At 50.5% G+C, this 14433-nt stretch overlaps 1 protein-coding gene across 48 annotated transcripts in view; it reads right to left on the bottom strand.

Annotated features, from left to right (window-relative positions):
• The window catches only part of TBC1D14 (TBC1 domain family member 14), a 96363-nt gene that overhangs the window by 19261 nt on the left and 62669 nt on the right, over positions 1-14433 (bottom strand). For 17 of the 48 annotated variants that reach the window (XR_014812107.1, XR_014812112.1, XR_014812110.1 and 14 more), the window contains 5 exons: positions 12669-12751; positions 10552-10669; positions 8008-8114; positions 4696-4776; positions 3094-3188 (listed from right to left, as the gene is read on the bottom strand). Coding sequence is in view for 39 of the 48 variants with exons in the window: in XM_084971519.1 (XP_084827645.1) it covers positions 3094-3188; positions 4696-4776; positions 8008-8114; positions 10552-10669; positions 12669-12751 (484 nt within the window). In the remaining 9 variants the exon portion in view is untranslated. Of the gene's footprint in view, positions 1-760; positions 1888-3093; positions 3189-4695; positions 6323-7038; positions 8115-10551; positions 10670-12668; positions 12752-14433 lie in introns of those variants that run through there. The other 31 variants (XR_014812108.1, XR_014812113.1, XM_084971536.1 and 28 more) reach the window with 8 other exon arrangements.

Below are 14433 nucleotides of genomic sequence, written 5' to 3' on the forward strand. Positions count from 1 at the left end.
GACCAACGCCAGAGACAGCGCGCGTCAGCCGCGTCAGCGCTCAGACCCCACAGGCGCGCCTGCTGCTCCCACGGAGAACTAGCTGCCAAGCATCATGCCAGCAGCTCAACATGTGCTATGTGACTGGACCCATGAGCCACCACGTCAAGGGGGCGAGGACGTCCGCGCCTACAGAGCTGCTCTGAAGGCAGCCGGGGAGTCCCGTGAGAGCATCCACCACGCTGGACGAGCATCCTTCACTCGGCTCCTGCTGGACAACTGCACTTCCCTTCAAGGCTCGGCAGGAGATGGGGGGGGGGGGCACCCTGCCGTGCCCACCGTCCCTCTGCCGCCACCTCCCAGCCACGCCCTTGTTCTGAGGATCTTTTTTTTTTGTTTTTAATCATTTATTTGTATATATTTTTTTTCCTACTGTGCAGCATGGTGACCCACTTACACACAGACGTGTTCCACCCTAAGTGACTAGACAGAGTTCCCAGTGCTACACAGCAGGACCCCACTGCTAATCCACCCCGAATACAACACTCTGCATCTGTTCACCCCAAGCTCCCCGTCCCTCCCACTCCCTCCCTCTCCCCCTTGGCAATCACAAGTCTATTCTCCAAGTCCATGAGTTTCTTTTCTGTGGGAAGGTTCCTTTGTGCTATATGTTATGTTCCAGATGTAAGTGATATCATGTGGTATCTGTCTTTCTCTTTCTGACTTACTTCACTCGGGATGAGAGTCTCTAGTTCCATCCATGTTGCTGCAAATGGCATTATTTTGTTCTTTTGATGGCTGAGTAGCATTCCATTGTATATATACACCACATCTGACTGATCCAATCATCTGTCAGTGGACATCTGGGTTGCTTCCATGTCTCGGCTATTGGGAATGGTGCTGTAATGAACATGTGGGTGCGTGTGTCTTTTTTAAGGAGAGTTTTGTCTGGATATATGCCCAAGAATGGGATTGCTGGGTCACATGGTAGTTCTGTGTCTAGACTTTTAAGGTCCCTCCATACTGTTCTCCATAGTGGCTGTACCAGCTTACATTCCCACCAACAGTGCAGGAGGGGCCTTATGAATGATGGCCATTCTGACTGGTGTGAGGTGGTATCTCACGGTAGTTCTGATTTGCACGTCTCTCACAATTAGTGATGTTGAGCATTGTTTCAAGTGCTTGTGGGCCATCTGTATGTCTTCCTTGGAGAAATGTCTGTTCAGGTCCTTTGGCCATGTGTGAATTGGGCTGTTGGCGTTTTTGCTGTTGAGTTGTGGGACCTGCTTGTGTATTTTAGAGATTAGGCCCTTGTCAGCTGCTCGTCTGACACGAGTTTCTGCCACTCTGTGAGCTGTCTTTCTGTTTCCTTCGCTGAGGGTCTTTTCTGCCTCCTTCCCCCTGCCTGTCACTGTCTTGGCGTCTTGTGTTTTTCAGGACGGCAGGTGTAGCAAATACACTGTAATTCTTAAGTCCTAATAGCTTCCATTTTATTCCAAACATTTTCCCAGCTCTCCCATCCCTCCAAGATTTGCATTCGTTCCTGTAACTTCTTCCAAAATGTTAGTGCTGGAATTTCTTTTTCCTAGCTGGGCGCACAGGCACCTTGCACGGACGTTAAGGTGTCTGAAGACACTGTGAGACGATGGCCTTGGCCCACATGCTGTGCTCTCTGTGCGTGTCTGCCATGTGGCTACCCAAGAATGCCACTGCCCAACCATCCCACCTGACATTCAAAAAGAAGAGGCACTTCCAAATCACGGAGGACAAAAGAAAACAGAAATGGAAAGGTAAAAAGACGACCTCCAGGGCGAAGAGGGTGAGAGAGAGGGGGATGGAGAGGGACCCTGGGCGGCATCAGATGTCCGCTTAAGGACGGCTGTCAACTGTCACCAAGTGAAATCCGGTCTAAGGACAAATAAGAGAAGAGCAGAAGCACTACACTGACCTTTTCTTAAAGCTAAAAGTGCTTAACTGAAAAGGTTTTCCACTATCCCTCCGATTACATCCTTTCTTTGGGGAAAATAGTGCCCACAGACGGCAGTTCCTTATTTTAAATGCCCTTAACTTGTTTGGGACATTCCACGGTTCCCCCATATTCCTTCTTCATTTTTAAAAATATTGTCCATTCATGAAATTTAGAACTTTGGGACCCATGGACTGAGAGAGACACACTCAAGGAACCGAGAACAAAGAGAAAAGCCGCCTGTCCCCAACCTTATCCAAGAGACCCCTAGAGCTCTCTCCTGAACACATCTTTCTGCACCAAGGTCATCACCGGTGACTCTCAAAGCCAGTGACACTGAATCTCCAAGAGATGCTCCATGGAAAATGTGCTGGAACCTGGGTCTGGAAAAGGCTGCACCTTGGTGCCCACAGAAGGGAGCAGCTCTCAGACCCGACTCGGTTCTCTGATGGCCCTTCTCAGCTACCCTCCAAGTGCGTCCCAAAGCTGTGCGCTCACACTCTTTCCTCCGGAGTAAGGCTGCCTTGCGGCTGGTTCGTCCCTCAAAGAGAGCAGCCAACCAACAGTAGTGAGCAGGGCCCATGGCAGTGAGCTGCAGCCTCTCTGTTCATTCCTTAGCAAGGTTCCCTCTGCCAAAAGGAGCTGGGGGCGCCCTGAGCCATCAGCTGTTTGGTGCTTCCATTCCGGTCCTTCTGCCCGGAATGTCTTTCCATTCTCTGCTCAGACTGTCATTCAAACCTGGTCCGACCACAGCCCAGAGCCACTTGCCCTCTGACAGCCTGCCTGACCCTCAGGCCCTACTGCTCCCGGCTGCTTCCCGGGCTACGGAGAGTACTGGGGACACAGCCACTTGCCACTAACTGATCTGTTCTCATCTGTTCCACTCTCCTCACTGGTTAGCCTGCGTGAGCAAGGCGTGGTATCATACTAGACGGGACAGAATCAGACTGGGTATTTCAGAACTATTAAATACATGCTGGAAAGGATCAATTACCCTTATTTTTAAAAATCTAAACGTATTAACATAAGACTCGCCCTCCTGCGAAAAAAACCCTAGTACTGTTCAAACTTGATTACAAAGACATGCAATTTGGCATCTATGAGTTTTCGACAAAGCGCACGTAAAGCAACCAGCGACCACCACCTACCTGCTGGAAAATGCAGAGATTAGGAAACGTTCTGGAAATGTCCAGTTTAATAAGCTCCAGGCTGGCTTCTCTGTCTGCTGCTGAAAAACCAACATCTGTCAAAAGACCAAGAGTCATCACACCTCTCGGAGGCAAGCATCTGGAGTGACTGCAAGTCTCTGAACTTTCATAAGAACGAAACATCTGGAGTGACTGCAAGTCTCTGAACTTTCATAAGAACAGAACAAGGAAAGTTCTCCAGAAGCACACGAGCCTCATTACAACTGGAACCAACACAGTCGCCTTTGTAGAGTTTCTTACGTGAAGAGCAAAATCCTCTCAACACCATCCAGTGCTAGAGCATTGTCAGGTATTTTCTAGAGCCTGAAATCAAGATCTAATTTGATATTACCTTTTAAATTTTTTTTTTTTCCTTTTTAGGGCTGCACCCACAGCACATGGAAGTTTCCAGGCTAGGGGTCAAATCGGAGCTACAGCTGCAGGCCTACACCACAGCCACGGCAACACAGGACCCAAGCCGAGTCTGCGACCTACACCACAGCTCACGGCAACGCCGGATCCTTAAACCACGGAGCAAGGCCAGGGATTGAACCTGCGTCCTCATGACTAACAGTTGGGTTCTTAACCTGCTGGGTCACGACAAGAATTCCAAATTTGATATTACCTTTTATCAACAACTGTCAGTGGAAGTAAAGACAAGAGAACAGACACAAATGATTTCCAGGCACAGAAAATACAAAAAAAGAAAGAAAGAAATCATTATCTGATCCAGAACATCGCTGTGTAAACTTAGACTCTGTGGGGGTTGCTCCATAGACAATACTCACCTGCACTATTTCTAACAAACACTTGTGAATAACCTGCTTTATATATATTTTTTAAATCCAATACCACACAGGCAGTACAAAAAAAGATCAGTAAAAAGATGTCACTTAACCAAGAGGGGTAACCAGCATCATCCCTGTGTGTCATGGAAAATTCTAAAGGCATCATCTAGGAAGCACGCAGTGTTCGTGTCTCTTTGGGGGAGGCTGTGATGCTTCTCTGCAAACTCACACACAAGCAACGCTGGGGGCCAGGCTGCTGTCAATCCCGGGAGCGGTGTGGGTTATGAGCAGCCCTCCAGCCTGTCAGGACACGAACGACTCTGGGCCACTCGTGTGTTCTCTCCCCTGTAAAAAATGCTTTCTTCTTTCTTTTTAGAATCACACCTGTGGCATACGGAAGTTCCCAGGCTAGGGGTTGAATCAGGGCTGCAGCTGCCGACCTACACCACAGCCACAGCAGTGCCAGATCCGAGCTGCGTCTGTGACCTACACTGCACTTGCGACAACACCGGATCCCTGACCCACGGAGAGGGGCCAGGGATTGAACCCACATCCTCATGGACACTAGTCGGGTTCTTAATCTGATGAGCCACAATGGGAACTCCATAAAAATGTTTTTTTCTTTAGCTTGTTTGCTCAAAAAAATCCTCTTTTCCCATGAAGATTTTAAGACTTTGCACCAACCACTATTTTGGTTAAGCCAACTTCCTTTGCTAGGTAATAAAGTCACACACATAACGGTCCAAAGGAGCCCCGGTGTCGGCGTCGTACACACCTTCACTCTCCACTTCGGAGCCTCCTGTGCTGAAGGACCGCCACCTCTCCTTGGCTCGGGCAAGACAGATGTCAAAAAGCTCTGGAAGAAAAGCCTCTGGTAAGTATCACGTGCACACGTATCTTCTCAAAAGCGCTGGACACAGCACTGCCTCCTTCCAACATTTAAAGTTCAGCCGCAGCCTACACGCTTACGACAGCTACCTAACGCCCCAGCCTGGCCTGAAGGTACCCCCGATGTCTGAACACTTCACCACGTACGGAGAAATACACAAAAGGCCACTATGCTGGGTCCTCACCTCGACGGCACAGCCCGCCCATCAGGTTATTTTGCTTTGACGAGTCCGCGAGGCGATCCCTTCTACCGGACGGTGAGTTCCTGGGGCGGGACTCGCATTCACGTCTGTGTCCCGCGCAAAGAGCACGGGGACAGAGGTCAACACAACCAGTGCCTACGCTCAGTTTCCAGGAAGTGGGCTTAGCTTTGACCATTTTAGCAGGAGGTGGACGAAATCAACTGGGGGGCCCCTGACCACTGGGAGGCAGTGCCCAGATGAGGTAGCTGGAGTTAAAGCACAGACGCCAGCAGCCTCAGCGCAGAAGGGTTAGTGTCCGTTTTTAAAATACCTGCATGGTCTTACTGGTGTGTTTGTCAGGGGAGGGCGAGTTAGAATAGTGAATGTACCTCCCCAGACCCAGTTTCGAAGGGCAAGGCTGACTTCCTCAAGGGTGAAGTTTTGTTGGTTTGTGTTTTGGTTGGGGTGGGGGGATGGCTAGGCTGTGCCTGCGGCATATACAAGTTCCCCGGCCAGGGATCGAACCCACCCCACAGCAATGACCCAAGCTAGTGCAGTGACAACGTCAGATCTGTAACCTGCTAAGCCACACAGGAACTTGAAGAGTGAAGTTATAGTCCTATTAGGTTGACTTTCGGTGAGTTTCTAATCGCACAAGCACGAGAAGAGCAAAACTCTGAGGCTTCCCAAATCACAGCATGGGCTTCAGGGTTTAGCTGGGGCTAGAACTTTCCCTGGCCCCAGCTCATACCGGCCATGAGCCTGGAGCACTGTCCCTAACCTTTTCAGGATGCCAGACTTTCTCAGCAGGAAAACAAGGCCAATACCCGCCCCTGAGGCTGCTGTCCATGATGTAAGGGAAGAGCCTCGCCTGATGCCCAGGCTCAACTTCAAGGCCACGGGCGCTCTCACATGGGCTTGAGCAGGCAGCAAAACTGAGACTAACAAGGCCCGATACAGTGGCATTCATTCGCCCACTCGCTCAATCCTTCACGCGGCACATGCCTCTTGAGGGCCTGCCTTGCACAGAGTGACAGGACGGCTCGAGGGACAGAATGCAGAGCATGACATGTGAGGCCCCAGCTTCCTCAGCATCAGCTCTAGGGGGACAACTGACATCAGGCAGCTAATTAGACAAGAAAGGCACAATTTAAATCAAATGAGCCAATATCAAGATTTAGATAGACTCAAGACAGGTAACTGACTAATTAGCCATTTAGCGCGATATACTATCATACGGTTTATGGAACATTTTATAAAGTTTTTTTTTTTTGTTTTTTTTTTGTTTTTCTATTTCTTGGGCCACACCCACGGCACATGGAGGTTCCCAGGCTAGGGGTCGAATCGGAGCTGGAGCCACCGGCCTACGCCAGAGCCACAGCAACGCAGGATCCGAGCCGCGTCTGCAACCTACACCACAGCTCAAGGCAACGCCGGATCCTTAACCCACTGAGCAAGGGCAGGGACCGAACCCGCAACCTCATGGTTCCTGGTCGGATTCGTTAACCACTGCACCACGACGGGAACTCCGGTTTATGGAACATTTTAATTTAAATAATATCAGGGCAGCCAGTGGTGAGAAGCAGAAGTTAAAGGCGCACACAGAATAATACATTATATCCAACTGGCTTAGACTTGTCGATCGAGTTTAGAAATTTTCAAGAACAGGGACAGAGATAAATGGTCAGCCATTTCTCCAAACCTCTACTTCCAGGATGATTATTAAAAACTATCTCCACAAGTTAAATGCTATACATTTTCTCATGTAAAGAGGCCAAGTTTTTGGCAGGTGAGGATTGATCAAAAAAAGGAACTTTATGGAGTTCCCGTCGTGGCGCAGTGGTTAACGAATCCGACTAGGATCCATGAGGATGCGGGTTCCATCCCTGGCCTTGTTCAGTGGGTTAAGGATCCGGCGTTGCCGTGAGCTGTGGCATAGGTTGCAGACACGGCTCGGATCCCGCGTTGCTGTGGCCCTGGCGTAGGCCGGTGGCTCCAGCTCCGATTCGACCCCTAGCCTGGGAACCTCCATATGCTGCGGGAGCGGCCAGAGAAATAGCAAAAAGACAAAAAAAAAAGGAACTTTGAGGCGATTACAATAAACAGAAACCAGGTGCTATCCACCCAACCAGCTGTCCTTACTTAAGACGGAGACCACTGCTGGCCAAGGCTACAATCGCAGAGTAAGATCAGCATTCTATTTCAGATAAAAATTACAATAAAATATGAACCTCGGCTACACAAATACAAATCAATCTCTTTTAAACTCACAGGCCTTCAACAGGGTAAAAACTGCCCCTGCCAACTCCACACGCTGGACACTAACATAAAGAAGACGAGGGTGGCGTTCCTGTCCCTGGACGGGGGGGGCAGGGAGGGGACAGCGAAAGCAACGATCGCCGTCTGGGAAGCGCTACTCGTCAGTCCACAGCTCACACCGGACCGCAGCCTGTGAGCCCCGGGCACGTGGCAGGCGGAAAGGACACCCGACCAAGTGAGCCTGTGCGTCCCCTGAAGGGGGCTTGAGCCCACCTCCCCCTGCACTTGAGCCACCAGACCCTCAAGGACCCAGTCCCAGTCCAGTACGCAGGCCCCTCTAAGGTGTTCATGTATGAGCTTCCTAGGGGACATGGCCGTGGAAGAACAACCGTACCCCAAGGGCACGAACCCCACAGGAAGAAGCACCCCCCGCCGCCACCATCTCCCCGTCCAGGACTCTGAGAAGAGAGTGGACACGACTCGGCCACCTGACACTGGGAGACACACATCCTACCCCGTGTACTCAGGGAAGAGACGGCGGCTGTCACGAGGGAGGCCGGCCTCTGCTCTGAGCTCCAGACCCCTGATGCTCAGGAGAGAACTCAGGCCCCCGGCCCCTCCCTCCTGGGGGCACACTCACCTGGCCCCTCCCGACACGGCTTCGGGGCAACGGCTGCCTTGCTTCTAATGGGGCAAGTGGGTCTGAAGCCACAGGACCCTGGGGGACCCCTGCGCCTGGGACCACGTGAGCCACTCACCGTGGGTGATGTTCAGCTCGTTGCCGATGGCTAAGCTCCAGACTTTGCCTCTCACGCTGGGAGGGATGCCCTGCCACCACAAATCTCGAACTTTTCTAGAGCACCACCTGGACAAAAACGGAAGCACGAGGTAAGGAGCTTGTTCTCAGTGGAGGAAGACTTCTCCACCCACGCGCTTAACCCCAAATCACACAAGCGGGGGACACACGGTTGTGTCACAGCTCCTGGCAACTACTTCGACCCAGGTACGCCACAGGCACTGGGCCCGCAGAGGTGGTGCCACAAACCAGTGGGCCCAGAGCACCAGCCCGGAGCCAAAATCTGAGTGACCAGCAGCAGCTGAGGCGGATGAGGCATGGGCAGGACTTTCTGAGCAGAAAGCATAGCGACAAGACATCCACAAACAGCCGGGCCAACGTGGGGGTGCTGCGGTGCTGTGGCAGACCCGCCGGTGGAGGGCAGACCCGCCGGTGGAGGGCAGACCCCGAGGGGCCTCGTGAGTGAGCCCGAGAGCAGAGGCGCCACCCACTGCGCCACCGCACACAGGAGGCGATCGGGTTAGGAGCTGCCGACTCGACAGGCAGGTGGCCCTGCGAACTCGGATCTCTCTGTGCTCCACAACGGCGCTGACGACTCGCGGGTCACAAGGCACACGCGCTGCCGACGAACTGGGACAAACACAAAGGTGCCAAGGCCTCCGACACAGCACAGCGCTGACGCTGCAGACACCAGGGCCGGCCCCCATCCCACCTCCCTGTGGGGCCGGAGTAACTCCCCCTCCCCTCGCTGGGGACCTCCTCCCTCCCCAACACCTGGATCTCGAAACCTCCCCCCGAAGGGCCACTGCGAGGATCGAGGGGTCAGTCACAAAGGCACCCGGCTGGGGGTCGTCCACTGGCAGCTCTCGTCTGAACGCAGGCACCCGGGTCCCATCGGGCATCAGGGCAGGATGGACCCAAGGGGTTCTACAGCCACACAGGGAGACGGCCCAAGGGTTCTGAGGACCTGAACTCTTGTTACTGGACCCGTTTGAGAGTAGCTGTTTCCTGACCATGTCCAGCCTATTAAAGAGAGTGCTAGAAAAGCGGGGTCTGGGCATAGCTTGTTTTCCTAGTGGACACTCTCAGCAGTGACACTGGGTAAGTGCCAGAGGTGAGGCCCCAACTTCCTGACACACAGTTCAGGTTCAAAGGGACAAGAAGAAAAAGCAACGCACCCAAGCTCCAGCGCAGCTCTTGCTGGGGAGAAGGGTTGGGGCACAATAGGAGCCCCCAGCCTGTGCACAGGGCCCTGGGGCTGCTGTCCACTCGCTGGCTCCGAACACGCCAGAGGAAAAGACCTCCGGCCGTCCCCCGGGTGTGAAGAAGCCAGCAGCTGCCAGACTCTACTGGGGACTGGCTGCTGGGGGTCGTCATCAAAGCAGACCGTGCCCACCCTCAGACAGAGGACAGGAGAAGCTCGAGCAGACAGGTGCAGTGCCCGGGGCGGGGGAGGTCTACAGGCACCGGAGCCAGGGCACGGGCAGGAGAGGCTGCTCCAAGGAAGACTTGGCTTTAAAGAACAGTGTTAACTGGATGAGGAGCTACAGGTCAAGGGCATCACCCGAAGCAGAGGGAATGGCAGGAAATAACACCCAGTCTCTTGAGACAGAACATGACAGAAGAGAGTATGGGAAAGAGAAGGTATATCTATCATGACTGGGGCACTTTGCTGTACAGCAGAAATTGGCACAACAGTGTAAACAACTATACTTTAACAAAGACATTAAAAAAATAAAATAAGCTTCCTCGATATTCTGGGCACGAGGGGTGGGAGAGGGGCTGTCCCAGCGTCCAGGGGAGGAGCAGCAGGGCTGGACCGAGGGCGGGGAAGGAGGCTCTGTGCGCCTTTAACTCAGGAGGTCACAAAGGCGGAGTTCCTGTTCTGGCGCAGCGGAAATGAATCCGACTAGGACCCAAGAGGTTTCAGGTTCAATCCCTGGCCTCGCTCAGTGGGTTAAGGATCCAGCATTGCTGTGGCTGTGGTGTAGGCCGGCAGCTGTAGCTCCAATTAGACCCCTAGCTGGGAACCTCCATATGCTGTGGGTGCGGCCCTAAAAAAGCAAAAAAAAAAAAAAAAAAGCAGAGGGAATGGAACATGCAAAGGCCTTGAGGCTCCCTAAGGAAAGGGCCCTGTCCAAAGGAGAGGTGAAAGGTGAAGCGACAGAGGCATCTCACAGCACCTGTCGGTTAGGCCAAGGAATTCAACTTTTACACTGTGAGTCACAGGAAGTTACCGAAATTTTAAGCATGGAAGTGACACCAGTTCGTGCTTTAGAACTGAGGAGACAGATGGACACGAGGGCTGGGAGAGGAGCTGTCCCAGCGTCCAGGGGAGGAGCAGCAGGGCTGGACCAAGGGCGGGGAAGGAGGCTCTGTGCGCCTTTAACTCAGGAGGTCACTTCATCAGAGGCTGTGAGATGAGCTACAACTGATTACAGCAGCCGCCTGCAGATTCCACAGAGAAGGGATTTACAGCCTGGAGCGCCCCTGTGTGACAGCTTACATGGTCTCCCAGTTGGGCAGAATCTCATTGTTCCAAGTAAGGACCGCATTTCCAATACTTTCTTCTAATTTGCATCTTTCTTCCAGCTGTTTTTTCCTCCTCTGGGCTTCTTTCAGCTCTAGAAATCACAATTAAAAATAACGAGAAAACATCTATTAACTTAATTACCTAGCAATTTCACACAAGGCGACTTCTGTCAGAGTCGTGCTGCAGAAATGAGAAATACGGCCCTGAGGCAGGGCAGTGACACCCGACCTCCCAAGACTCATTTCACACCCAAGGGAGTTTAGAGCTGAGGCCCCATCATCTCTCAGTACGCTTTCTGGAACACATGCGTACCATACAACACAGGTACAGAAAGGGAGTTCCCGCTGTGGCTCAGTGGGCTACGAATATGACTAATATCCACGAGGACGTGGGTTCAATCCCTGGCCTTGCTCAGGGGTTAAGGATCTGAAGTTGCCGTGAGCTGTGGTCTAGGCTGATGGCTACAGCTCTGATTCAGCCCCTAGTCTGGGCACCTCCATATGCCATGGGTGTGGCCCTAAAAAGCCATAAATAAATAAATAAATAAATAAATAAATAAATAAATAAATCTTAGCATGTAACAGCAACTCTGAGAAGTGCCATGCATTTTCTTTTCTTTTTCTTAAGGGCCACACCTGTGGCATATGGAAGTGCCCAGGCTAGGGGTCTAATCGGAGCTGCAGCTGCCAACCTACACCAGAGCCACAGCAACTCAGGATCTGAGCCACATCTTGCGACCTACACTGCAGCCCACAGCAATGCCAGATCCTTAACCCACTGAGAGAGGCCAGGGATCAAGCCCGCATCTTTGTGAATACTAGTCGGGTTTGTCATCTGCTGAGCCATGACGGGAACTCCCCATGCATTGTCATTTTCCTGAATTTTTTGTGGTAAAACATACAAAATACCAACTTCATTTTAAACACTGTAAGCGTACACTCAGTGGCATGAGGTATATTCACACTGTTATGCAACCATCACCACCACCCATCCCCAGAATCTTCTCATCTTCTCGAAATGAAACTCCAGCCCCATCAAACACTACCCCAGCCATTCCCCCCGCCCCCTGGCAACCACCCACCAGCCGACCTTCTGTCTCTATGAATCTGACTATTCTGGGGGCCTCACCTAAGTGGAATCATACAGTATTTGTCCTTTTGTTTCTGGCTTACTTCACTTAGAAAAATGACATCGAGCTTCACGTTGTAGCACGTGTCAGCATTTCCTTCCTTTTCAAGGCTGACCAATACTCATTGTATGGACAGAACACATTTTATTATATATTCTTTTTCTTTTTTAATTGTTAAAAAGTTTTTGGGCCACACCGTGGCATGCAGAAATTTCCAGGCTAGGGATCAAACTTGGACCACAGCAGCGACCTGAGCCACAGCAGTGACAACGCCAGATCCTTAACCCAATGAGCTAACTGGGAACTCTCTTTATTATATATACTTTTAATTTTATTATTATTATTTTCTTTGCTTTTATCATTTTTTTTTTTTTTTAGGGCCACACCTGCAGCATGTGGAGGTTCCCAGGCTAGGGGTCGAATTGGAGCTGTTACTGCTGACCTACACCACAGCTCACAGCAATGCCAGATCCTTAACCAACTGAGTGAGGCCAGGGATCAAACCCACAACCTCCTGGTTCCCAGTCAGATTCACTTCCGCTGTGCCACAACAGGAACTCCTATATATACTTTTTAAACATCCAAAAATCATAGGGTTCTTAGGTGCCACAAGGCACTTTATCAAATCCCATCACATATTCCGGTAAATAAAGAAAGCTTAGCCCAGAGAGGAAAGAGATTTGCCTTTCTGTCACCACTGGTGAGAGCTTTCTCCAGTCCGGCACTTTTATCCTAGTCTCTTCCTTTGTGTAAATTCCAAGTGTTATTATCATGAATAAAGTTACGGGGAATGAGGAGTTCGTAGAAATATGCATTGTTGATAGAAAATCATAAATTTCAAAATACTAAAGCATTCACCCACGTTCAGGTTCTAGACCTCCAAAAGGTAGGAAGAAAATATCCAGAAAGACACAAAATCTGGTTCTACCTTACATAACCAAACACATGTGAATTCCATTACCTCGTTTTTTGGCTTGAACCACCATTTCTTCATACTGTTGCCTGTGTTTCTGAGCTTCTTCAGCTGGCTTCGCTGGGAGGTTTCTTGATAGAAAATAAATGATTTTTCACTGTTATAAATATTAAGTAAGAGAAACTTAAAGCACTGTTTACTAAAAAAATGAAAAGCTCAAAGACCAAAACCACACGTGTTAGATAATAAAGACACAGCTCTTCCATAAACTAGAAATACTTTTTATAAAAGTAAAATAGGATCATTTAAAATTTTTTGAAGTGTAAAAATAAGCAGAAGAAAAGAGTAATGACTCATAATTCCAACAGAGGTCAACACCTAACCCTCTGGTGCTTTTTCACCCTACTCTCCAGACGCTTTAATCTGACCACAATGCACTGGTAACTGCCACCAGGTACCTGAGAAGGAGGGTATCTTAATGGCATAGACAATATATTCCCTGGCCAGGTTTTTTTCTTTTTTTTCTTTTTTTGTCTTTTTAGGGCCATACCTACAGCACATGGAAGTTCTCAGGCTAAGGGTCAATTGGAGCTGTAGCTGCTGGCCTATGCCACAGCCACAGCCATGCCAGATCCGAGTTGCATCTGCAACCCACACTATGCCACAGCTCACGGCAACACCGGATCCTTAACCTACTGAGCGAGGTCAGAGATTGAACCTGTGTCCTTATGGATACTAGTCAGGTTCATTACCACTGAGCCATGACGAGAGCTCCTAGTTTTTTAAGTGTGCAAATTTCATACGAGCTTGTGGTTCATCTGTGTTTTATATATATGCAGACAGATGTATACAACAGTTCTAAACATCTAAATTTGGTGTGCAACTTCGAATCCTGTTTCAAAAAAGCAAAATGCAATTTCTCTTTCAGAAAAGAGCCGGTGAATTTTCTGGGCTCTGACAACTGGGAGGCGGCACCGTCTGGCTGCGCTCCTCAGTGTCACCCTCGTTGCCTGGGCGAGCTGAGGCCTGCCTGCCTTTCCTGCAGGAGAACAGGGCACGACCCCCCCCCCCACAGCTCCCCGTTCAGAGGGCAGCACACAGCCTGGCCCTCCGGTGTGGTGGCTTCACCACAGTCTCTGCCGACCTTGACAGTCCTCCATCTCGGGGTTTCTCTCCCCATCTCCCCACACATCCACGGTTTCCAAGGACCAAAAATTAACATCAGAAAACCTATCTTCTTCAGCGTTCACCAGTTTTAAATGTCAGGATGGCAGGGACCTTAGGGATTCTAGCCTAATGTTTTACAATCTTTCTTTTTTAAAGCTGTGGACTCCTTCTACTCAAATACAATGTCCTGGAGCTCCTGCTGTGGTACAAAAGAATCAGCAGCATCTTGTGAGCGCTGGGACACAGGTTCAATCCCTGGCCAGGCACAGTGGGTTAAGGATCTGGCATTGCTACAGCTGAGGATTAGGTCAAGATGGCCGCAGGGAAGCCAAAAATGGGGGGAAAAAAACAAATACAATGTGTCCTATGGAAACCCAACACTTAAATAGAGGTAAGCTACGGCCTGGTACTATGGGGCAAGCCTTTTAAGGTTTCCAAACACGATCTGCAAGCCAGTCATCAAAACCCACCTGCTCATCAGATGGCTGGAAACGAGGGGACAGGGCCTTGTAGGATCACCCAGCCCATTTACTGCAGATCCCAAAAAGCAGCAGGCTAGTCCAGGAAGCGACCCACAACACTGGGCTACGTCCAAACCTCCTACTTTTTATTTATTGATTGATTGACTGATTGATTGTCTTTTCTA

Source organism: Sus scrofa, chromosome 8 (genome assembly GCF_054392235.1).
Source record: "Sus scrofa isolate SSC_HxYL_T2T_F1_AM1 chromosome 8, Sscrofa_HxYL_maternal_Yorkshire_Landrace_v2.0, whole genome shotgun sequence".
NCBI classification, from domain to species: domain Eukaryota; kingdom Metazoa; phylum Chordata; class Mammalia; order Artiodactyla; family Suidae; genus Sus; species Sus scrofa.